This window comes from Oncorhynchus nerka, linkage group LG20, assembly GCF_034236695.1.
Source record: "Oncorhynchus nerka isolate Pitt River linkage group LG20, Oner_Uvic_2.0, whole genome shotgun sequence".
In the NCBI taxonomy this organism is placed as follows: domain Eukaryota; kingdom Metazoa; phylum Chordata; class Actinopteri; order Salmoniformes; family Salmonidae; genus Oncorhynchus; species Oncorhynchus nerka.
The window spans coordinates 13,272,398-13,297,981 of NC_088415.1; the positions used below are offsets into that span (position 1 = coordinate 13,272,398).

The window sequence follows — 25,584 nt, forward strand, 5'->3', positions numbered from 1 at the left end:
TCCGATTGTATGGTCTGTGTGTAGTAGGTTGGGAGGACGTGTGCTAATTCAGCACAGATATGCATGGATACCGTTTTAGGTATTCTACATGTCCCCCCCCCCTTGGGAAATCAAATGTAGAGGAGGGATTGAGCAACATCCACTGTCAATGAGTCATAAATAAGGGAGAAGAGGTTACCAGTAAGAAAAAAGTATCTATCCATCTTTGAGTTCACAGTAACCTATCATTGACATCCATTATCACCAACAGTGTTTTTCAGTTCAGACGCTCTTGTAATATTGTGTTACAGGTTTAAGTGTATATGCAGCCTGTTGACGGCTGTGTAATACACAAACTACTTCTCTCTTCAACATGCTAACATATCGGTGCTGTTACTGTACTTGATTGGACTATGAGATCTGGTGTTTACAATCCTACTTTTTTCCCCCTCCTACAATTATTATTGTTTGCATAATATTGCAATGAAAAATCTGAAACTGTGCACTACAGCTGTTTTATAGTTACTTTAGTATTTATTCGTTAGCTTTATTTTGGGTTATATAGTGCAGATAGGACTAGAGTAATGAGCACTGTTATGGATAACTACAGATTGTACACCAGACAATGAGATATAACCAAAGATTTCTGGCATCCATTACTGGACGCTACAGGTTTGCCTATACAAAACAATGCCATAGATTCTTCAACAACTTGAGGCTCCCGAGTGGCGCAGCAGTCTAAGGCACTGTATCTCAGTGCTAGAGGTGTCACTACAGACCCTGGTTTGATTCCAGGCTGTATCACAACCGGCCGTGATTGGGATTCTCATAGGGCGGCGCACGATTGGCCCAGCGTTGTTAGGGTTTGGATGGGGTAGGCCATCATTGTCTAGGTTAGGGGAGGGTTTGGCCGGGGTAGGCCGGCATTGTCTAGGTTAGGGGAGGGTTTGGCATGGGTAGGCCGGCATTGTCTAGGTTAGGGGAGGGTATGGATGGGGTAGGCCGGCATTGTCTAGGTTAGGGGAGGGTTTGGCCGGGGTAGGCCGGCATTGTCTAGGTTAGGGGAGGATTTGGCCGGGGTAGACCGGCATTGTCTAGGTTAGGGGAGGGTATGGATGGGGTAGGCCGGCATTGTCTAGGTTAGGGGAGGGTTTGGATGGGGTAGGCCGTCATTGTCTAGGTTAGGGAGGGTTTGGATGGGGTAGGCCGTCATTGTCTAGGTTAGGGGAGGGTTTGGCCGGGGTAGGCCGGCATTGTCTAGGTTAGGGAGGGTTTGGATGGGGTAGGCCGGCATTGTCTAGGTTAGGGGAGGGTTTGGCCGGGGTAGGCCGGCATTGTCTAGGTTAGGGGAGGGTTTGGATGGGGTAGGCCGTCATTGTCTAGGTTAGGGGAGGGTTTGGATGGGGTAGGCCGTCATTGTCTAGGTTACGGGAGGGTTTGGCCGGGGTAGGCCGGCATTGTCTAGGTTAGGGGAGGGTTTGGATGGGGTAGGCTATCATTGTCTAGGTTAGGGAGGGTTTGGATGGGGTAGGCCGTCATTGTCTAGGTTAGGGAGGGTTTGGCGGGGTAGGCCGGCATTGTCTAGGTTAGGGAGGGTTTGGATGGGGTAGGCCGGCATTGTCTAGGTTAGGGAGGGTTTGGATGGGGTAGGCCGGCATTGTCTAGGTTAGGGGAGGGTTTGGATGGGGTAGGCCAGCATTGTCTAGGTTAGGGGAGGGTTTGGATGGGGTAGGCCGTCATTGTCTAGGTTAGGGGAGGGTTTGGATGGGGTAGGCCGGCATTGTCTAGGTTAGGGAGGGTTTGGCCGGGGTAGGCCGGCATTGTCTAGGTTAGGGAGGGTTTGGCCGGGGTAGGCCGGCATTGTCTAGGTTAGGGAGGGTTTGGCCGGGGTAGGCCGGCATTGTCTAGGTTAGGGAGGGTTTGGCCGGGGTAGGCCGGCATTGTCTAGGTTAGGGTAGGGTTTGGCCGGGGTAGGCCGGCATTGTCTAGGTTAGGGTAGGGTTTGGCCGGGGTAGGCCGGCATTGTCTAGGTTAGGGAGGGTTTGGCCGGGGTAGGCCGGCATTGTCTAGGTTAGGGGAGGGTTTGGCCGGGGTAGGCCGGCATTGTCTAGGTTAGGGGAGGGTTTGGCCGGGGTAGGCCGGCATTGTCTAGGTTAGGGTAGGGTTTGGCCGGGGTAGGCCGGCATTGTCTAGGTTAGGGTAGGGTTTGGCCGGGGTAGGCCGGCATTGTCTAGGTTAGGGGAGGGTTTGGCCGGGGTAGGCCGGCATTGTCTAGGTTAGGGTAGGGTTTGGCCGGGGTAGGCCGTCATTGTCTAGGTTAGGGGAGGGTTTGGCCGGGGTAGGCCGTCATTGTCTAGGTTAGGGGAGGGTTTGGCCGGGGTAGGCCGTCATTGTCTAGGTTAGGGGAGGGTTTGGATGGGGTAGGCCGTCATTGTAAATAACAATTTGTTCTTAACTGACTTGCCTAGTTAAATAAAGGTTAAATACAAATAAAATACTGTTATTGGCGATACTCTCTTCCTTTTCAAATCTGGAAAACAGTTTCCTTATACGGTAAATGTTGTTTATAAGACAACTGTTTTCCAGAATGGAGAACGAAGAGAGTATCGCCGATACCAGGTCAGTTGAAGAAGCGATAGCAGCGTTTTGTGTCGGCCAACCTGTAACGTGCACTAATGGATGACAGAAATCTTTGGTGATTTCTCATCTCATTATCTGGTGTACAATCTGCAGCTATGTTATGGACATCTCACACATATTTGCCAACATTAATTTCCAAACATACATAGCTATATGAATCACATTATTTACACTAATGGAAGTGATAACAGCCTGGTAAAGTTGTGTCATATGCTATATATATATATATATATATATATATATATATATATATGGATGGATGGATGGATGGTGTGTGAATAAAATAAGTGTTTGAGTGGGAGGTTGTGTAGTAGCCATGAGAATCTTATCCATACTGCTCCTCATAAACCTGATCCAATGACAAGTGAGCGGATGTGTAGGTTCAGCAAAGGTGGCACCAGTACTCATGCCGGCAATAGAGATACACTGATTCCCTAGAGCAGGGGTATTGAACTCTTAGCCTGCGAGGTCTGGAGACGACTGCAAGATTTCTGTTCTACCTGATAAATAACTGTACACACCTGGTGTCCCAGCTCTAAAGGAGTCCCTGATTAGAGGAGAACAATGAAAAAATGCAGTGAAACTAACTTGGAGGTCCAGAGTTGAGTTTGAGGGCCCTGGAGGATGATGGCTGAAAGAGACCAGAGGCACAGAGGTGTGTATTCTATATTCCACAAATAAAGCAAGAAGAATTTAGAAAATGGTTTTGCTATTAAGTTGTTTGTTTGTTCTAGTGTTTCTCCCCCTGAATGATAGTGATATGTTTATATTTTTATTTTACATACATTTTTTTTTAACCTATAATGCCCTTCATGGTGAGATTTGATAAGTCGCCAGTAGGGGGCGGTACAGTGTGTGATATAAAATCTTCACCTTTCACCATACGCTCAAATGATGGTAGAGTCCTGTTTCTTAATCCTGGTCCTGGGGACCTAAAGGGACACGCATTTTGTTTTTTTGTCCTAGCACTACACAGTTGATTCAAATGATCAACTCAACATCAAGCTTTGATTATTTGAATCGGGTGTGTAGTGCTTGTGCAAAAAAACAAAATGTTTGTCCCTTTAGGTCCCCAGAACCAGGATAAAGAAACACAACTCTAAATTAAAAATGTCTCCCCAGAACCAGGATAAAGAAACACAACTCTAAATTAAAAATGTCTCCCCAGAACCAGGATAAAGAAACACAACTCTAAATTAAAAATGTCTCCCCAGAACCAGGATAAAGAAACACAACTCTAAATTAAAAATGTCTCCCCAGAACCAGGATAAAGAAACACAACTCTAAATTAAAAATGTCTCCCCAGAACCAGGATAAAGAAACACAACTCTAAATTAAAAATGTCTCCCCAGAACCAGGATAAAGAAACACAACTCTAAATTAAAAATGTCTCCCCAGAACCAGGTATAAAGAAACACCACTCTAAATTAAAAAATGTCTCCCCAGAACCAGGATAAAGAAACACCACTCTAAATTAAAAATGTCTCCCCTTTGTGTCCCCAGAACCAGGATAAAGAAACATTGCGAGTAGACAAAGGATGACATAACCCCAATGGTTTATTCTTTTTTCCATTTATTACAATTAATAACAGTCTGTTTTCATAAATAATGCAGAATAAATACCTTGCAGTTAAAATCTCAAGTACTGTATGATTAGTTTAAGACCACTGGATGATCTAACCATAATATGACCTGTATTCGGTGATGCTGTCCATCTCTTTCTGTCAGTCTGACTTAATCTTCCTGACATTGTCACTGACCTTTGAAGTGCCACTAAACCTGTTTAAAATGACATCACTAACATGATTTGTGGCATTGGCTGCCAGAGCTAGCTAGAGAATGACTGAATGGTATTCACGGCTTCACTCCTATTGCATCACAATAGACCATTAGGCCTCACTGTCACCACGGTTACTGGGGTGTCTTATGCAATAGCCCGTTTTAGAAACCCACATACTTTGTATTACACCTAAACTTTTTCAATGATATAAATCAAAAACAAACAAAGAAATAGATGGAGACACAGTATAACTTAAGAATTCATCTAAATTGCAAGTTCAATTTAAGGACATGTAATATCTACAGTATGTGAAAAAAAACAGTCAATGCATCGGCTCACTACGATGGAAGATTTGGTTTCTGTTAGCAGAGATGTCTCTGTGGTATGTGTTTTTCTCGTGAAATGAAAGCAAGCATTGCAAGTACAGTAGTTTTATGATAGACATCCAAGCATTTCTTTAACATATGTTGGCTACTAAGTTACATCCAAAGCAAATAATTAATTAACATAAACATGATGCATACAATGATTATCCTCAGTCATATTGCAACAGGGGGAAGTTTCAGAGTGCATTTTATCTGTGCTTAACTAAGTGCTTCTTTAAAAGTACCCTGGCAGGCAGCCCTGCCACAAAAAAAAAATGTTGGCTCTTAGATGGCAATCACCTCATTAATCACCTCACCTCATAATTAAGGCCTGGACAAATCTACTTGACTCTGTAAATAATCATCTCAGCTAAAGCCCAACACATACAGTTGAAGTCGAAAGTTTACATATACCTTAGCCAAAGACATTTAAACTCAGTTTTTCAACATTTCTGATATTTAATTATTGTAAAGAATTCCCTGTTTTAGGTCAGTTAGGATCACCACTTCATTTTAAGAATGTGGAATGTCAGAATAATAGTATAGAGTGATTTATTTCAGCTTTTATTTATTTCATTACATTCCCACTGGGTCAGAAGTTTACATACACTCAATTAGTATTTGATTGGCATTGCCTTTAAATTGTTTAACTTGGGTCAAATCTTTCAGGTAGCCTTCCACAAGCTTCCCACAACAAGTTGGGTGAACTTTGGCCCATTCCTCCTGACAGAGCTGGTGTAACTGAGTCAGGTTTGTAGACCTCCTTGCTCGCATACGCTTCTTCAGTTCTGCCCACAAATTTTCTATAGGATTGAGGTCAGGGCTTTGTGATGGCCACTCCAATACCTTGACTTTGTTGTCCTTAAATCATTTTGCCACAACTTTGGAAGTATGCTTGGAGTCATTGTCCATTTGGGAGACCCATTTGCAACCAAGCTTTAACTTTCTGACTGATGTCTTGAGATGTTGCTTCAATATATATCCACATAATTTTCCTTTCTCATGATGCCATCTATTTTGTGAAGTGCACCAGTCCCTCCTGCAGCAAAGCACCCCTAAAACACGAGGCTGCCACCCCTGTTCTTCATGGTTGGGATGGTGTTCTTCGGCTTGCAAGCCTCCCATTTTTTCCTCCAAACATAATGATGGTTATTATGGCCAAACAGTTACATTTTTGTTTCATCAGACCAGAGGACATTTCTCCAAAAAGTACGATCTTTGTCCCCATGTGCAGTTGCAAACCGTAGTCTGACTTTTTTATGGCAGTTTTGGAGCAGTGGCTTCTTCCTTGCTGAGTGGCCTTTCAGGTTATGTCGAAATAGGACTCATTTTACTGTGGATATAAATACATTTGAACCTGTTTCCTCCAGCATCTTCACAAGGTCCTTTGCTGTTGTTCTGGGATTGATTTGCACTTTTCGCACCAAAGTACGTTCATCTCTAGGAGACAGAACGAGTCTACTTCCTGAGCGGTATGACGGCTGCGTGGTCCCATGGTGTTTCTACATGCATACTATTGTTTGTACAGATGAACGTGGTACCTTCAGGCGTTTGGAAATTGCTCCCAAGGATGAACTAGACTTGTGGAGGTCTACATTTTTTTTCTGAGGTCTTGGCTGATTTCTTTTGATTTTCCCATGATGTCAAGCAAAGAGGCACAGAGTTTGAAGGTAGACCTTGAAATACATCCACAGTTTATAGGTGGGTTGTTTATAGTTTATAGGTGGGTTGCGAAGGGTGGAAACATTGTTTCCAGGAGTGGGGGGTGGGGGGAGGGGTTGGATGGAGACATGCTAGCTGGGTGGGGTTGGGTTGGGTGAATGGGATGGGATGGGATGGGAGGTTGGAGGTGGTGGCATGTTGGCTGGGTGGGGTTTGGTGAATGGGATGGGATGTTGGGGGTGGAGGCATGTTGGCTGGGTGGGGTTGGGTGAATGGACTGGGAGGTTGGGGATGGTGGCGTGTTGGCTGGGTGGGGTTGGGTGAATGGACTGGGAGGTTGGGGGTGGTGGCGTGTTGGCTGGGTGGGGTTGGGTGAATGGGATGGGAGGTTGGGGTCGGAGGCATGTTGGCTGGGTGGAGTTGTGTTAATGGGATGGGAGGTTGGGGTGGAGGCATGTTGGCTGGGTGTAGTTGTGTGAATGGGATGGGAGGTTGGGGGTGGAGGCATGTTGGCTGGGTGGGGTTTGGTGAATGGGATGGGAGGTTGGGGGTGGAGGCATGTTGGCTGGGTGGAGTTGTGTGAATGGGATGGGAGGTTGGGGTGGAGGCATGTTGGCTGGGTGGAGTTGTGTGAATGGGATGGGGGTTGGGGTGGAGGCATGTTGGCTGGGTGGAGTTGGGGGTTGGGGTGGAGGCATGTTGGCTGGGTGGAGTTGTGTGAATGGGATGGGAGGTTGGGGTGGAGGCATGTTGGCGCGGTGGGGTTGTGTGAATGGGATTGGGGGTTTGGGGGTGGAGGCATTTTGGCTGGGTGGGGTTTGGTGAATGTGATGGGAGGTTGGGGGTGGTGGCGTGTTGGCTGGGTGGGGTTTGGTGAATGGGGTGCGAGGTTGGGGTGGAGGCATTTTGGCTGGGTGGGGTTTGGTGAATGGGGTGGGAGGTTGGGGTGGAGGCATTTTGGCTGGGTGGGGTTTGGTGAATGTGGTGGGAGGTTGGGGTGGAGGCATTTCGGCTGGGTGGGGTTTGGTGAATGGGGTGGGGGTTTGGGGGTGGAGGCATTTTGGCTGGGTGGGGTTTGGTGAATGTGATGGGAGGTTGGTGGTGGAGGCCCCTTCAGAATATGGATTGAGGTTCATTTAAATATTGTAACATTAACCCCCCCGCCCACCCCACCCCCAACAAAAAAATGACAAAATATGTTTAAATATTTGCCACAAAAAAAGGTACACTTGGATGACTGATAGGCCTCCTCATAGTCTGATGAGGTGTCCTCTTTGGAGATGGAGAATTTCCCCATGTAGAAGAACTGTGTGTACGAATGAAAATGCCTCTGCTAAAGATGATGAGCTTAATAAAAGTGTCCCTACCCTTTCCTCTTCTGAGATGGTAGAAGATAACTGCATCTCCCTCAGTAAGCAGACAGACCACAAAACCACAGATCACTCAACCTTTCCACTTAGCTGGCATTTCTCTTATCTCAGCCACAACCACAGCCTAACATGATGACATCTAGCTGAGGGTCTCAGATGATTTTGTTTGCTCATGAAAAACATAGTTGTTCAAGTTAAACTCATTTATGTTGAAATATGGCATATGATACCTTACATGTAAAAAAAATTATAATAATAATGTTTTATTGTCACATACACCAAATAGGTGCAGTGAAATGTGTTGTTTTACAGGTTCAGCCGTAGTAGTACAGCGCCTCTGGAGAAAATTATGGTTACGTTTCTTGTTCAGGCACATTAAACAGTTTTTACACTTTTGTCGGCTCGGGTATTCAAACGCAGCAACCTTTCAGTTACTGGCCCAATTCTCTAACCGCCAGGCTTCCTGCCGCTCTATTGGTGACAAGAAGTGTGTGTTTACCGTCATTTAGGCTAATATTAGTTGCATTTGGTGTTCATATCGGGTTTTCACATGTCATTTGTTTTCTTAAGACATATGAAACTTGATAATAACCTCTACTCTTGTAGTTATTTTTACAGTTGTAAGCACTCTGTGACAATAATGCATGTACCTTTACTGTAAATATATCAACCCTACTAAACTACATCTTACTATCATGAAATACTGATTCATATGACCACAAGAAAACCATAGTTTATCTAAGTGTGGATGACTACTTTTTGTCAATATGTAAGGCCTCTTCATTTACAATGGACACCTACAGTAAAATGTAACTTTATTTGTCAATTAAAAAATATTCTGTAAAATATAATATAGCTTTATCAAAGTGTGTAATTTCTTGAACTCAGAATACAGTAATGTAATAAATAGTGGGATTATTGGAGCTACATTGTATGGCGTTTTCAAGGTGTGGTGACAAAGATGACCTGTATTTATAGTTTAAGGAAATGCAACCCTTCCTTATAAACCAAGGTAGTTTTTCTCTGCCTCATATTTTCTGTTCTGTTGTGACTATGTGGTTCCTCCTACTGCTCTGGTATGCATCATCCCCACACCTGTCCTCCACTCAAGGCAAGTAGAAACTTTGATTAATAATGGAAGTCAATAGGATAGGAAATGTACTTTATTTAAGGGATATGTAGCCTTCTTGGAGTGCGTTATAGATAATATAACTGAAACAATTTCCCTCCGTGCATTTACAGTTCCGGACAAATATATTTGTACCAATTGCACCTTTCTTAAACAATTTCCTATTTCCTCTAAATTCAGTTGAAATTGAAAAAAACATTGTTGCTGAATGTACAACATTGCAGAACAATTTTAGTTGTTTTAAAACTTAATTAAAAAAAAATATATATTAATTGAGAAAACTAATACTTGGTTGTATGGCCATGATAACTACTGACAAACACTACGTGTAGCCATCAATGAACTTGCTGCACCGATCTGCTGGAACTTTGTCCCACTCTTCAGCTGCAAACTGCTCCAATTCTGCAATATTTGAGGGGTGCATTCCACCAACTGCTCTTTTCAGAACAGGGATTCAGATCTGGAATCAATGCTGGCCACTCTAGAACAGCGTTTATTTTTTAACCATTCTTGGGTGCTTTATGATGTGTGCTTGGGGTCATTGTCCTGCTGGAAGACCCACAACCTTTGACGGAGACCCAGTTTTTGGACACTGTGTTAAACATTGGACTCCAAAACACCTTGATAATCTGCTGATTTCATGATGCCTTGCCCCCGGTACCAGAAGCAGCAAAGCAACCACACAGCATTATCAAACCTACTCCATGTTTGATTGTAAGGGAGGGTGTTATTTTCTTGGAATGCTCCATTAAGTTGGTTTACATAGGAATACCCCAATTCTGAAAGAGACACAAGAAACCCCAACTGAATTCACATTAACAAGCCTTAATTTTATGTGGACAGATGAAACAAAATCAGAGCTCTTTGGCAATACAAATCAGCTCTATGTTTGTTGACGACCAAATGAAGAATTCAAAGAAAAGAACACCCTCCCGACAAGCAAACATGGGGGAGTTTCGATAAGGCTGTGGGGCTGCTTTTCTGCCTCTGGTACTGGGGACCTTGAATGTGTGCAAGACCTCATGAAATCTACAGACTATCAAGGTGTTTTGAAATCAAATGTTCATCACAGTGTCCAAAAACTGGGTCTCCATACAAGGCTGTGCGTCTTCCAGCAGGACAATGACACCAAACACACATCAAAACGCACCCAGGAAGGGTTCAAGAAGAAACAGTTCAAGAAGAAACGCTGGACTGTTCTGGAGTGGCCAATGTGTTACGTTCAGGGCCTCGTTTCCCAGAGCATGTTAATAAGATCATCGTTAGAACCTTCTTACGATGTATTTTTAGTAGCCGAGGTGTTTCCCAAAGCCTTCGTTAGTAACATGGTTCTTAAAAACCTTTACACATCTACTTGTGCTCCAGACCATTCGTAGAGCGGCCAAGGGGCATCGTTAGATGCTTTTATTGCCCTTCTGCATCACTTTATTTACAGAAGATCTCCGCTAAACATAGAATACAGATGTTTATGCTGTCTGTGTGACTGTGACTGCCGATCATTTCAGAACAAAGTTGACTACAATTACAAAGTTGACTACAATTACAAAGTTGCCAAAGTATTTGCAATTGTTACAAATAAGTGAAGAATAAAATTATCCTTCAAATGAAAAATAGAGATGACGGCATTAAAAGATACGTAGGCTATATGGGCCTATATAGGCTAGTTCAATCATATTGGAATACATGTAATGTTCAATCAATTGAGTTCTATTTTGCGACTAGGCTACTGTCTGAAATGTTTCACCTCAATGTGTTTCATGATGTGCCTAGTCTGTGATTTAGTGCATTGTTATTGGTTAAACATAATAAGCCTCCTCAATAGCCTATTTGCAGCCTTAGGTGGTAATATCTCTCTAGGGTCATTTTCACCGCTTTTCAACCTCATTTTCAATATCTCCTGCACAACACTAGGTTCTACATACAGTGAGTGTACAAAATATTAGGAACACCTTCCTAATTTTGAGTTGCACCCCTTTTTCCCTCAGAACAGCCTCAATTCGTCGGGGCATGGGGCTCTACATGGTGTCAAAAGCGTTCCACAGGGATGCTGGCCCACGTTGACTCCATTGCTTTCCACAGTTGTATCAAGTTGGCTGGATGTTGTTTGGGTGGTGGGACATTCTTGAAACACACGACGGGAAACTGTTGAGCGGGAAAAACCCAGCAGCGTTGCTGTTCTTGACACAATGTCAACTTATTTTAGAAAAATAAATTGAATTATTTAAGAAAAGTGCAAGAGTGACAAAAGCCATAGCTGAATTATTTCTATAAGATGTTAACACTGGAAGTAAATTGTCCAACAATACATCCAATATCCCTTCATAGGCCCACAATGTATTTGTTAATTATAGATCATACAGATGTGTCTGCATTAGGCCTTGTTCTAAATGAGTAAATCAATTATTTTGTATGATTTTTAAATGTATGTTATTAATAATTATACAATTATTGTCCTGGAGTTTGGTTTAAAAGCTTATTTTTTGTTGTTGTCTAATCTTAACCTGTTCTGGATGCTTTTAACAAGCAATCAAACAAGCAATTTTGTCTTTTGAAGAATATAATAACAAATACCTACTGCAGAGCCAAACAGAGTATATTCCTCTATCATATCAGATTATGAACATTGTACCATATTTCTACCACATTCAGAAATTGGGGCTAACATTTTTGGGTTAAATAGCTAGTAAATTAAGATTTCCCATTTATAGTAACCTAATAGCAGACCTGGGTTCAAATATCTCAATTACTTTAAAATACATTTCAAAGTAAGTATTCAGATATTTATTCTAAGAGACAAGTAGTTGAATATTGGAATTAACTTTGGAAATAGACTTGGAAAGCATTGGCATACAAAGACACTGACTCAAATACATTCCTAACCATTTAACCTAGGTTTTTGAAAATAGTATTTGAAATAAGTATTTGAAAACACTTTCAAATATTATTGCAAAATATCTTCAAATACTTCCAATAGAAGTAGTTGATTTGGGCCTCATTATTAAAACATACTCAAATACACAGAAAATGAGTATTTAAATAAAAGATCATCTACACGTGTATTGAAACCATAGGTCTGGTTGTTAGTATAATATCTATTTTACTGTGCAGTGGAAGACAGGTTGATCCTGCAGGGTGGGGATGGTCCATGTGAGGGCTATGTTGAAGTCTTCCATGATGGGAAATGGGGTATTGTGGGTGACCAGAAATGGCAGCTGAATAATGAGAAGGTAATCTGCAAGAGCATCGGCTGTGGGACATCCATAAGCTCTAAAGACATTCTGTTGAAGAAGGTTAGGTCTACCACATGGATGAATGAGGTGGAATGCAATGGAAATGAGAAGTATCTATGGGACTGCATGTTTCCTGGGTGGAACAGAAGCTCTAATGCCAAAGATACAGTCAAAAGAATCACATGTTCGGGTAAGTGTTCTTTTAAGTTATTTACATATTCTGTTGTGTATTGGTAACTCTATCAGGTGGGATATTTTACTACATTGACAGACATTCTTTCTTCCCCTTTCCTCCACCTATCTTGTTGTTCTTCGGCTGTTTGGTAATTTACTTATGTTAATTGTTGGCTAATACTGACTCCTCAATATTTTCTGTGTCACAAGGCCAATGCCTATATGGTATACCAAATACCGATATTAAAAAAGTTGAGCTACTAACTTTGATATTTAGCTGACTTTTTACATCATCTGATTGTCAACTCGAATATTGAAAATATTGATTTTATTTTGTGTTGTATTTGCATTATTTAATTCCATAAGTTAAACACAAAATTATGCATTTGAATAACATTTTGAGCATCACAAGTCATTTTTTTTTATCACCAGATAAGATTCAGCTTGAGCTTGAGAGTTTGCCTGGGTTTAGATGTGCTGGAACTCTCAGGTACAAAAAAATGTCAATGGGGAAGGCCAAAGAAACAGGCTACTTTTGTAATCCGAAATGGGGTAAGAGCTACGTCTTGTTACCTTCATTTCTGATGGTAGCAATACATACTATACTTTTTAGTTTTAGTTTTACCATTTGCATGGGTGAAATATTCATTCATTGTTTTTAGGCTGATTTGATTTTGTGTTATTATATATTACTTTAAAATTTGGGACCCATGACATTTCTTTGTTAATATACAATCTAATTATACTTTATATCATTTGATAACAATTAACTTTCATTAGAACTTACTTTATATGCTTAATTAGGTTGTGCAAGCAATCACTATCCACATTTTGTTTTAGGTAGTGAATAGCAAAACTACAAATGTGTCAATTATCCAGGATGTTTCATTTGAAGATATTTCTTCTTTATTTTATAAAAATGTATTTCAAGAAGTATGGCTAGACTGTGTGAGCAGTGAAAACAATAGGCAAAATTGTATTTTATTTTTTGGGGGTTAGGTGCATTTGCATAATTGCAGAAAATGTGTTTTAAATTGTCAAAACCAATTCTGGGGAGATACCCAGGATCTACTGTTCATCTTCCCCAATATCTACAGCACAATTTCACCCTTGGGTCGTAACACATGTCTGTTCTTTACCTCTGGCTCAGATAAAAAGCAGGCTGATATTGTGTGTGAACATCTCAAATGTGGCCAATCTAAAGGTCTCCCATCAGCCAGAATGTTCTCAGAAATTGAGAATCATGTGGTCCTCAAACCTACACATTGCAACAACACAGAGCATCAGAAACATATCTGGCAATGTATAACCAGTCCTAAAGTGGTATGTACAGAACCTGTCTCCGTGATTTGCTCAGGCAAGTATTTCATATTCACCTCACCACATTCACTGCTAACAGTCATTGATCTTACAACCACTATCTTCTAATCTCAATTGTTTCATATAATTCTTACACTGTATATGTGATACATTAAGGTGCTTTAGTGTCTAACTGTTTGCAGATTTCACCATTCACTTTTGGGGTTACATTCATAAGGTTTTGCAGTTCTATGCCCACTGAGTAGTTAAAGTTAGTGGAGGTCTTAGTGGAACAACCTGGTCTCACAGCGTTTCGTATTATTCTGTACGTAAAATCCGTGACACTCCGTTTAGTCTGATATCTTACGGTATGTATTAATTTGTGGATATCCATCACCCATTTCGTATGATATGTTACGAATTACAATTTGTATTATATGGTACGAATTTACCAAACGCATGATATGTTACGATTTGTAGCTAGGTGGCTAATGTCCAGTCGAAGCTCACATCAACTACAAGACCATGGTGCTTGCCTACAGAGCAGCAAGGGGAACTGCCCCCTACCTTTAGGCTATGCTCCAACCTTACACCCCAACCCATAGCACTTCGTTTTGCCACCTCTGGTGTCCTAAACCAACACTTGCACTTGATTCCCCTCCAGCCCCCTAATTTCTAGCTTTGACTACTTTATTGAGGAAAAGTGTACTTACTGTTGTTGGCAATTTATTCTTCAATAACACAAACTCCAAAGCAAATGAGGGGGAGAAAAATAGGTTTATTTGAGAAGGACAAATCAATATGTTATGCTGGGAGGTAGATGATCAATCTCCCCTGTCCTGAGCTTTTCTCCACCCAACAAAGGAACAGGATGCCATTTATAACCCTCCACCCTAGTCTGGGGTTGACCAATGAGATGTCCTTGCAGGACAATTGGCCAATGGCCAAATACCAAGTATCCTGCCCCAGACTCAATGTACAGACTCAATGTACAGAATGTAGCACACGTGGCTCTCAGAACTGACAGCACACAGATTCTAAACAGATGTTGAACTGAAAACCAACTCCTATTGATCGTTAATCCCAGTCCTCTCGTCCTCCGCATTGTGCATTTATCTTCAAAATATTCTTATACCGTGACTGTGATATGTGGTTGTCCCACCTAGATATCTGAAGATGAATGCACTAACTGATTGTAACTCACTCTGGATAAGAGCATCTGCTAACTGAGTCAAATGTCAATGTATCAAAGTTCCGATATATGCCTGTGCACTATGATCACCTTCTGATAAGACTAATTTAACAACATATACTGTCTATGTCAACTCATTTTATAAAAGTGGAACGTTTACTGTTACCTTTGTAAGAGTAATTACAAAAAAAAAAAAAAGATTTATGTCCAACAGATCATCACAACTTTCGTTTACAAGGTGGAAGCAATGTCTGTTCTGGACAGTTGGAAGTGGAAGAGGATGAAGGTGTTTGGAAACCTGTATGCCAAAGCCAATACAAGCTGAACAAATCAAGTGATGATCTGTGTTCACACATGCGGTGTGGCAAAAGTCACAGTCAGGAAAACATGGTCTGTGACAGTTCCAAAAACATCTCACTGGATTGTACAGGTAAAGCTCTCTAAAGGGGTCAAATTTTCATTCTTTGAGACAGCGCTACAGTGTTCTCTAGGCAAAAATCACAAATGTTCTAAGGTTTTGAATCATGAGCAAAGCTTTAAATAGGCAATCTTAAAAAGGGAAACGGCTATCAGAGTTAAACTTATTTAGTGTATGTATTTAATTTATTTGATGACCAAATGCTGCATGTTTCTGTTTGTTGTGCATGGGCGAAAAAGAAAATAATATCTTTCTAGAAGTTTTTGAGAATTATTGTTCAATGTGTTTCAGACAAAGTCAACATATCCCTGTTGAAAGATGACCAAAGCCAGAATGTCAATCATTGTTTTGGGTCAGTACACTTCAACCACTCTGGCACCCTGGAGGCTGTGTGTTCTACTAATTGGGATGAGAAGGATGGACGAGTTGTGTGCCGAGAGTTGGGTTGTGGAGAGGTTGTGTTAGTCAGCTCTGGGAGTAAACTCCAGAAAGATGGAAAGCATGACCTAGTAGATTGCAAAGACTCTGAGGCTTCACTGTGGCACTGTCTGGCCATGCACTATAAGAACCCAACCTCATGCAGGAAAGCCAGTGTCATCTGCTCAGGTACTATACATTACACAACACAGAAAACGTGAGAGCAGTAGGATTGTTTTCAGCATTGTTTGAAAAATATGTGGAAAAATATTACCACTATTTTGTTCATTTCAAATGCTATATCTAAAGAAGTAGAATTTTGGTTTCTAATCTTCAAAAGGCAATTGCACATCTGAGCTATCTTAGTAGCAGGTGCATGGTAACAGCCGAATAAGATGAGAAAAGAAGAAGGACGCACACTGCTCTTGCTAGTATCACTGCTCTTTATTCAGCTTGACGTATCGGCCTCAAGGCCCTCTAGGAGCAGTGATACTAGCAAGAGCAGTGTGCCACCTTTATCTTCTTTCTCATTGGTTTATAATTTTCGCATTTTGTAATGTGCTAAATTGTAGGTTTATTAATACTTGGAATAATATCAACCGTTTTTCATACTCTTTTCCCCTGACATTGTTCTCCAGGTAGTGTGAAAGTGCGTTTGTCAGATGGCCCTGGGAGGTGTGCTGGAAGAGTAGAGATTCAGCATGAAGGGGTGTGGAAGAGCGTCCGTGAAAGCAACTGGAAGAAGGAAAACTCCAAAGTGATTTGCAATCAAATGATTTGTGGTGATGCTTTGGCTAATACTGATTCCTTCATTCAAGGAACAAGTCAAGTATTGAACAATGAGGTGACCTGTACTAGTAACTCTAAATCTATCTCTAACTGTATCAAGTCAACCAAGAAACAGCCACAACAACAGGATAGAAACAAGATGTTAATCTGCCAAGGTATCTGTTTTTTTCCTTTTTGTGCATATTAAACTTTACAGTTTGTTATGGCAAGTTTGTTTTAATCATAGGTACACTTTAACCCAAATATAACTATTTTCTGCTTTGATGCTACAGTTGAATATGGTTTGTTTAGGATGACATGTGTTTTACTGATTGGTGGAACTTTTCCCCTGCCTCTCTTCTGATTGTTTAGAGCATGCGGTGGTGTTTCTGACGGGGGACTGCTCTGGCAAGGTGGGCATAGAGCAAGCTGGGAAGACTTACTGGCTGTCTGGGTCTAACGCCACTTTTGATCGTCAAACTGCCATGGTGGTGTGTCAACAGATGGACTGTGGGGATGCTACCTCATTTACCTTTGAATCCACTAGTGGAACCACTGATTTGTGGAAATACTCTTACAACTGCCTGGAAAGGAAAAAATCCCTTTTTGACTGCGAGCGGAGTGAGCATCTGTCAAACCACAGTATAGTCTCTGTCGTCTGCTCAGGTACACAGCATTCTATTGACAAAAACATTTGACATCCCATTCCATCCCATTCCATCCCATTCCTCTCTCTCTCTCTCTTTATTTACAATGGTCGATTCTTTTATTTTTCAAAGGAGAATAACTGTATATGATGATAAAAGGTGATGGTAATAATTTGATAATAATAATACTAATAGTAGGTCTTCATGGTGTTCCTCCTTATCTCGGGCTTTGCCCTGAAAGGTAGTAAAATAGTACGCCTGAAAGTTCACACTAAAGACGAGGGAGAATGCTGGGGAAAGGTGGAGGTGTGCCTCGACGGAGCGTGTGGAGGTGTTTGTGAGGATGCCTGGACGGATAAGGAGTCTGACATGTTGTGTAAAAACTTGGATTGTGGATCAGCCATCTATCCTCTGTCCTACCTGAGAAAATCACAATCAGCTTCAGACAAAATCACCATCAGCAGTGTGCACAGAACCCAGCAGACAACTAACATCAGTCAGTGCAACATGGTCAAAAACGTTGACCGGTCTTACTGTAAGGACAAGCCAGCCTATGTTGTTTGCTCAGGTAATATCATGTAACAGTCCCTGTTTTCCATTAAATCCATATTTTTGTCATTTTATTCTCACATTATTTTGCTAATGCATGATTGTTTTTAAAAATTTGATGTCATTATTCCAATGCAGGAAGTGTCAAGGCCAGGCTAATGGAGCATAGAGAGAGATGCTCGGGTAACGTACAGGTGTTCTACCAAGGAAATTGGAGCCCTGTCTGTAAGACTGCCCTAAACAACAAAGATGTCCAAAACACTATCTGTCGAGAGCAGGGTTGTGGACATGGTGTCAAACCTCTCTCGTTCTTTGGCCCTTCATCTGCAGACAGTGGGGCTGTTGTGTCAGGCCTCACCTGTAGTGCAAACAGCAATTCTTCGGCAGAGTGCACAGTTACTAAGACCAACAACCAACAATGTCCCCTCGGTGGTCTCCAATGCTCTGGTATTTTGTTTGTTTCTATTTTTTCAACACCGGAGTCAAAATAAGAGAATATATTGTAGAAAGTTTACAATAATAGCTATACTTTTTTTTACTATTTACAATCTCCATATGAAAGTCATTATGTACAAAATAACTAGTTTGTCTTTTGTAAAAAGTATAGTTTGGGGCCCTTGCATTCTTAAAACTGTATTTGCCTGAGGGTTTCCTCACTTATCTTTGCGGTTTAGTCATTTAGCAGATACACTTATGCAGAGCAATTTGGATCAAGTATCTTGCTCAAGGGCAAATCCACAGATTTTTCAACTAGTCAGCTCTAGGATTTGAACCAGCAACCTTTCAGTTACTGGCCCAATGCTCTTAACTGCTAGGCTACCTGCTGCACATGCTTTGCTCTGTTTAACTTGGCCCAACCTTCACTGTGCCTTGTGTTATTTCACAGAATGGAGGAGAATGATGTTGAAGCTAGGGAACGGGACTTGTGAAGGGTACGCGTTTGTGTACAGTGAAGCAGACAGTCGGGCTGTCAGCAGCGATGGTTGGACTGAGACAGAGAGCAAGGCTTTGTGCAAAGAATTGGGCTGTGGAGCCTACATAAAACATACTGCTAAGGAAAAGGCAGATTATCATGATCTCTTGTGGGGTAAGAAGTACAGCTGTAAAGGGGAGAGAAAAAGCATCTGGGACTGTGAACTAAACGACAGGCCCTCTCTAAACCAGTCGATCTACTTACAGTGCCAAGGTAAGATACTGATCAAATAATTGTACAAGACAAATAATTCCAAATACTCTCACTGATAATGGTGTGATTTTTGCCTCTGCATATCTTTATTCCAAAATGACAACACTGTAGAAACATATACACAATGAGCCTTAGGCCCCACGTGACATCCTATATCTATGAACACAGGGGCGATATATCTCCCCTTCATTCCAAAGTGTGCACTTGTTCACTCCCCTTCACTGATTTGAAAGGAAAATAATGAAACTTCCAACATGAAGTAGGGAGATATTATTGGGACGTACCTAATATATTCCTGAATGTACTGTATATTTAAGCAATAAGGCCCGAAGGGGGTGCGGTATATGGCCAATATACCACAGCTAAGGGCTGTTCTTAGGCACGACGCATCGAGGAGTGCCTGTACAAAACCCTTAGCCGTGGTATATTGGCCATATACCACAAACCCCTGAGGTGCCTTATTACTGTTGTAAACCGGTTACCAACTTAATTAGAGCAGCAAAAATACATATTTTGTCAGACCTGGGGTATACGGTCTGATATACCACGGCTGTCAGCCAATCAGCATTCAGGGCTCGAACCACCCAGTTTATAATACCATATAAATGTTGTGGTATTTAAGTTGCCAAGATTAGTGATGTTACTGCTGAAGGACTGAGGCGCCTATAAGTTCTTACACCTATGTTTCCCCATAGATAATCCCACAGCAAGCCTGGGAGAAACAGGTAACTGCTCTGGGGAGGTGATGCTAAATAACTTGCCAGTGTGTTATGATAACTGGAGTGAGAGTCACTCCAAAATAGTATGTCAAGAGCAGCAGTGTAGCAACAGCATCTCATTCGAAGAAATCGACAAAGGAAGTCGAGGTGAGGCACAGTTCGTCAGCTGCATTGGATCGGAGTCCTATCTCGGACAGTGCAAAACAAAAATAGGAAAGTGTGGTAGAGGATTGGTTTCTGTGTCCTGTGCAGGTAAGAGTTCAATATTAACTTTGAAGACGTGTAGATGACAAGCGATAACTAATGGTGTCATTAATGCAGTAGTGATGTTTCCATAACAGAGGTTAGCAGTGCAGTAAATTGTGTAGCTTTATCATTTATTTTTCAGGTGGTGTGAAATTCAATTCAACTCAGAAATGTGGAGGGAACATTAAGGTATTGTATCGAGGCACCTGGGAGTCGGTATGTCTACCGAATTTGTTCTCACAAGAAGGTCGATTACTTTGCAAAGAGCTAGGATGTGGCATTCCTCAAAAGCTCAACCCGGATCAGATTGAACAGTCAGAAGAGGAAAAAGAAGGAAAAATAATACCAGAGACATCTCTCAAATGTTCCAATGAGAATCGCAATTTACAGCACTGCGTCATCAAGAAGAATGAATGTAAAACACCTGGTGTAATCTACTGTGAAGGTACTGCAATGACCACACCACCATCAGTTGTTCAAAGTGCTAATTTCCAATGTTTCAGGTTGTAAGTAGCTATAGCGCGATGTAGGAGGTAACCTTGTTTTCAGATATGTTGCTGACTGTGGAGCTCTATCTAGCTATAGAAGGGCAAAATATTTCTCTCATTTTTCAGAATTGCTTTTGCCATCTTAGTAAAACTCAAAACACTCTTTCTCTAAAATCTTCGATGGACAAATGTGTACAGTCTATGTCTTAAATTACAATATTTCTCTCCAATCACGTAATATGATTTCAGGTTATCCAATCAAAGTGCCCATTCCACCGATCCCCATCAACAGGTATGTTGGTCTTTCCCTCGGACTGTTGTCTCTGGTCATGGTGGTTGCCCTCTGTCTCTTCATGCGAAGACGATTTGTAACCAGGTTCAAGTGTAAGTGCAATTTCAACGGCTGATAATAATACTGTAGCGATTTACCAACTAAAGCCACTTACAGTAAAATAGCCAAATTGAAGGAGACCTTTGTAATAATTTGTGTATCTGTGTAGTTCTGTCACAATTAGGAAATGATCCCAAAGTGGTATAGATCCTAACCATAGATATAAGACTCATCGTTGTATCTTTGCCATTGTAGCGTCTGTGGCGGCATGGGCAGCGCCATTGAGGCTATCTCAATTTTAAAGTATTCAATTGTCTTCTTCTTCATTGGCTGATTGCTCCCAATTTATAGGAATCCCCACCCAGTTGACTACTTTAAAATGGTGGAAGCCCTCAACGGCAATGTCCATGCTAAAATAGGTTATATTCTTGATGAGTCCTCTATCTATCTCTATGTCCTAAACACATTTCAAATGCATTTGTACAATTGAGCCACCACTAGAGGGCATTCAGTGAGCACTTTGACAACATGGTCTAAACTAGAAACAACAACACATTGAATCAAATGTTATGGAATATGTGAAAACAACAACTTGAATGCATTTAAATATATGTTCTTAATATGTATGCTTTGGAGAGACTGAAAATGTTTTAATTAGTGTAATATTCTGGATTCAGCGAGATTCTCAATGAGAAAAGTGTCTGCTTTTGAGAGTGGAGACTATGAGGACGTGGAAACCAACGGAAGTGAACTATTTGGACCAATGGAAATGAGAGATTTGAAAAGCCACGGTGAGTCCATATATATATATATAATATCAACAAAACATATAGTATATAAATTCAGTGCTTAGTGTAGCAGAGAGAGAACCTCGAATGACAGATATACAGTGCCTTCGGAAAGTATTCAGACTTCTTGACTTCTTCACATTTTGTTACGTTACAGCCTTATTCTAAAAAATCCTCAAATCCTCATCTACGCACAATAACACATAATGACAAAGCGAAAACAGGTTTTTAGAAATGTTTGCAAAATTATTCAACTTAAAAAATAGAAATACCTTTATTTACATAAGTATTCAGACCCTTTGCTATGAGACACAAAATTGAGCTCAGGTGTATCCTGTTTCCATTGATCATCCTTGAGGTGTTTCTACAACCTGTGGTAAATCCAGTTGATTGGACATGATTTGGAAAGACACACACCTGTATATATAAGGGCCCACAGTTGACAGTGTATGTCAGAGCAAAAACCAAACCATGAGGTCGATGGAATTGTCTGTAGAGGATTGTCTCTGAGACAGGATTGTGTTGAGGCACAGATCTGGGGAAGGGTACCAAAACATTGCTGCAGCATTGAAGGTCCCCAAGAACACTGTGGCCTTCATTGTTCTTAAATGGAATACGTTTAGAACCACCAAGACTCTTCCTAGAGCTGGCCGCCCGGCTAAACTGAGCAATCAGGGGAGAAGGGCATTGGTCAGGGAGTTGAACAAGAACCTGATGGTGACTCTGACAGAGCTCTATAGTTCCTCTGTGGAGATGAGAGAACCTTCCAGAAGGACAACCATCTCTGCAGCACTCCACCAATCAGGCCTCTTTGGTAGAGTGGACAGAGGGAAGCCACTCCTCAATAAAAGTCACATGACAGCCCGCTTGGAGTTTGCCAAAAGGCACCTAAAGACTCTCAGACCATGAGAAACAAGATTCTCTGGTCTGATGAAACCAAGTTTGAACTCTTTGGCCTGAATGCCAAGCGTCACGTCTGGAGGAAACCTGGCACTGCTCATCACCTGGCCAATACCATCCCTACGGTGAAGCATGGTGGTGGCAGCATCATGCGTGGGGATGTTTTTCAGCGGCAGGGACTGGGAGACTAGTCGGGATCGAGGGAAAGATGAACGGAGCAAAGTACAGAGAGATCCTTGATGAAAACCTGCTACAGAGCACTCAGGACCTCAGACTGGGGCGAAGGTTCACCTTCCAACAGGACAACGACCCTAAGCACACATCCAAGACAACGTAGGTGTGGATTCGGGACAAGTCTCTGAAGGTCCTTGAGTAGCCAGCCAGAGCCCAGACTTTAACCCGATTGAACATCTCTGTAGAGACCTGAATATAGCTGTGCAGCGACTCTCCCCATCCACCCTGAAATAACTTGAGAGGATCTGCAGAGAAGAATGGGAGAAACTCCCCAAATACAGGTGTGCCAAGCTTGTAGCGTCATACCCAAGAAGACTCTATGCTGTAATCGCTGCCAAAGGTACTTCAACAAGTACTGAGTAAAGGGTCTGAATACTTATGTCAATGTGATATTTCAGTTTTTTATTTGTAATACATTTGCTAAAATTTTAAAAACCTGTTTTTGCCTTGTCATTGTGGGGTATTGTGTGTAGATTGATGAGGAAAAAAACAATTCAATTATTTTAAAAATAAGGCTGTAATCTAACAAAAATGTGGAAAAAGTCAAGGGGTCTGAATACTTTCCGAATGCACTGTATATGACAGAAGGGATAACTACTGTAATGATAAGGGGTGGAGAATGGATCACTGTAGCTGTCCTAGTCAAATGAAGAGCTGCGTTGCTGTACCATCACATCCCTCTCTGTATCTCCGTTCCTACAGAATCAGAGAGTGGCGGAGACAAAGAGAATGGCCGGCGAAGTACTGCGTCTTCCCTTTCTTATGATGACATTGCTGAGGAGGAGAATGTCCCAGCTCAACCAGCATCCAGTGGAGAAGATGGAACCAGTAGCCCAGGCCCAGGTGCTGGACCTTCTGCTACCCACGGTAATATAAAGGTCCAGCTCAGTTACATACATGCATACATGAATGTGTTGTGTCTTTGGTCCTGTGTGGCTCCGTCGGTAGAGAATGGTGCTTACAACACTGAGGGTCTTGGGATTGTTTCCCACTGAGGTCACACATATGAAAAATGTATGCATGCATGACTACAAGTCGCTTTGGATACAAAGCGGCTGCTAAATAGCTTAGATTATAGTATTTTAATGTGTTGCTCTGTACCACATGTTTTACAGAACATGCTACCTACGAGGTGGAGGAAGATCAACAGGAGAGCTACGATGATGTGGTGTCAATGATCACGCCAGCTGAGACCAGAGAGGAGATTGCAGAGGTCCATGAGAGACCCAAGCCCAAATGCCTGGCGATCCATGATGACGAGGATTACCTGGCGCCTGATGGTCAGAAGTGAGCAACGTGGAGGCTTGACATGATCTGTTGTCGAACAGAACTATGAGAGGTGATTATGGTGTTTTGATGATATGGTTTATATTGACACTATGCATCATTGAATGATATACATAATTGTTTCTACTTTATGAAGGAATTAGCCAGTAATTTATAATTTTAATCATGTCATGTAAAATTACTACTGTTTGGTTGATTGAATTTGACAAAATAGCAAAAACACACATTACCACATCAAATGTCATCTGAAGGGTATTAAATAACCCAGAGTGTCTCTCATTTTGATTGTCTCATTGGTCTACAGGATCCCAAAGTTGGAGGGGAAAAGCTGCCTGCGTAAAAAAAAAACTCACATTCCTTCATATAATATCGGTATTTCTTTTTTTATATTTAAAGATACAATTATTCAACTTTCTTGACTTTTTTTTGTCTAACATTTGATATTGCTTCAAAAAAAAATCTGTTTTGATTAGTTTGTTGTGCCATGGCCTGTAAAACAGAACTGATTGACACGGAATCAATAGTGTCTGTCTCACCACAACACATGTATTCATGAAACAGGATCTTGAAATGTGATGTTTCCTTCCATGAAGACCTGCAAAATGAACTGCTTTTAGTGAATGCATCAAAGCTCATAGCCAACAGCTGTTTTTCAATCTTTTTTATTGTACTTTAAAAAAAATTACTACTTTTACCATTTATAAACGTAACATTTTGTATTTTTAATTGCAGTCGCATTGTGCAATTTTTAAAATTTTATTCTGATCTTCAACTTAATTTTTATGATCTTACATCAATAATAATATTTTTCTTCCTTTAGAAGTTGTTTAATGTTAAGGATTACAATGTATGAATGTAGTAGTTAAGAGCTTGTCTGTCTTTTGTTTAGTGTTTTGGTTTTTTATCTATGAAATCATGTTTGGGATTTGGTGACTGGAATTAAAGAATAGTATCAATAGGTGGAAAAAAATGAATATCCAGTGTAAAGTTAAAATCAGTCGACTTAAACTTTAAAAAATTAAGACATTTGAGAAGATGATGAGATAAAATATATAATTAAGAATACTGGCCCTGATTATGTGATTAAAGTGTCTGATTGTTTTTATTATGTAATTCACTTTTGACAAAAATGAAAATGCAACTGCTATAATAACATATACTGTGATGTCAGTATTGTGTTGTTTTGTAATGAGATCCAATTATTGGCTTTATTGATCCTGTCGTGTTTATACAACATTTCACATGAAATTATTCAAATGATGGTAATTATATAGTATATGGTTTTTCCTACATAGGTTTACAATGCTCCAAAAACTATTACAGTGTAGAGAAGTGAAAACAGTGAAGGGACATGCACATACTGTAGGTAAGAGTTGACAATACTGTGAAAAAGGACAATAAATGAATCTTAGTTAGACTGTAATATTATCTACTGTAAACTCGGACTGACTGGAAACAGAATCAGGTGTTCAAGACATAGGAGATTGCTTTGGTGTTGTGTACTAAACTGTATGTTTTTGAACAGCTATAGTTTGATACACAGCATAAAAAGCCATTTACCATCACATCACGTTCTCTCAGGCAAACACAAATGATTCTGTGACACACAGCCTGTTACACCTACAAAAAAAGATTCCCATGACCAGCTATGGTGTTTCTTATGAAAATACTTATATATGTTGTCCCTTTACGGCAGACACATGCAGTACAACAGCATCCCGTAACCCGTTCAGAGCATTACATGCGCTATCAGGAGTTGTTCCGTGCCCATTGAGGTCCCAGGACT

The 25,584-nt window shown here is 41.1% G+C and overlaps 1 protein-coding gene across 1 annotated transcript; it reads left to right on the forward strand.

Moving 5' to 3' along the window:
- Positions 1–8,846: 8,846 nt before the first annotated feature.
- On the forward strand, positions 8,847–24,955 carry LOC115101962 (scavenger receptor cysteine-rich type 1 protein M130). Its single transcript, XM_029621421.2, has 18 exons — positions 8,847–8,907; positions 12,034–12,345; positions 12,762–12,881; positions 13,480–13,686; positions 15,035–15,250; positions 15,530–15,844; positions 16,294–16,599; positions 16,796–17,089; positions 17,312–17,638; positions 17,758–18,066; positions 18,506–18,805; positions 19,501–19,776; positions 19,913–20,215; positions 20,508–20,642; positions 21,267–21,380; positions 23,214–23,378; positions 23,627–23,850; positions 24,103–24,955. The coding sequence occupies exons 1-17, from the start codon at positions 8,850–8,852 to the stop codon at positions 23,800–23,802; spliced, it is 3,933 nt and encodes a 1,310-aa protein (XP_029477281.2). The 5' UTR covers positions 8,847–8,849; the 3' UTR covers positions 23,803–23,850; positions 24,103–24,955.
- Positions 24,956–25,584: the final 629 nt, after the last annotated feature.

Coding starts and splice junctions, on each gene's coding strand:
- LOC115101962 (XM_029621421.2), top strand. CDS start 8,850: ATGTGGTTCCTCCTACTGCTCTGGTATGCATCATCCCCACACCTGTCC. Junction 19,777..19,912: donor GGTTTCTGTGTCCTGTGCAG/GTAAGAGTTCAA, acceptor TTTATTTTTCAG/GTGGTGTGAAATTCAATTCA. Junction 21,381..23,213: donor GAGAGATTTGAAAAGCCACG/GTGAGTCCATAT, acceptor CCGTTCCTACAG/AATCAGAGAGTGGCGGAGAC.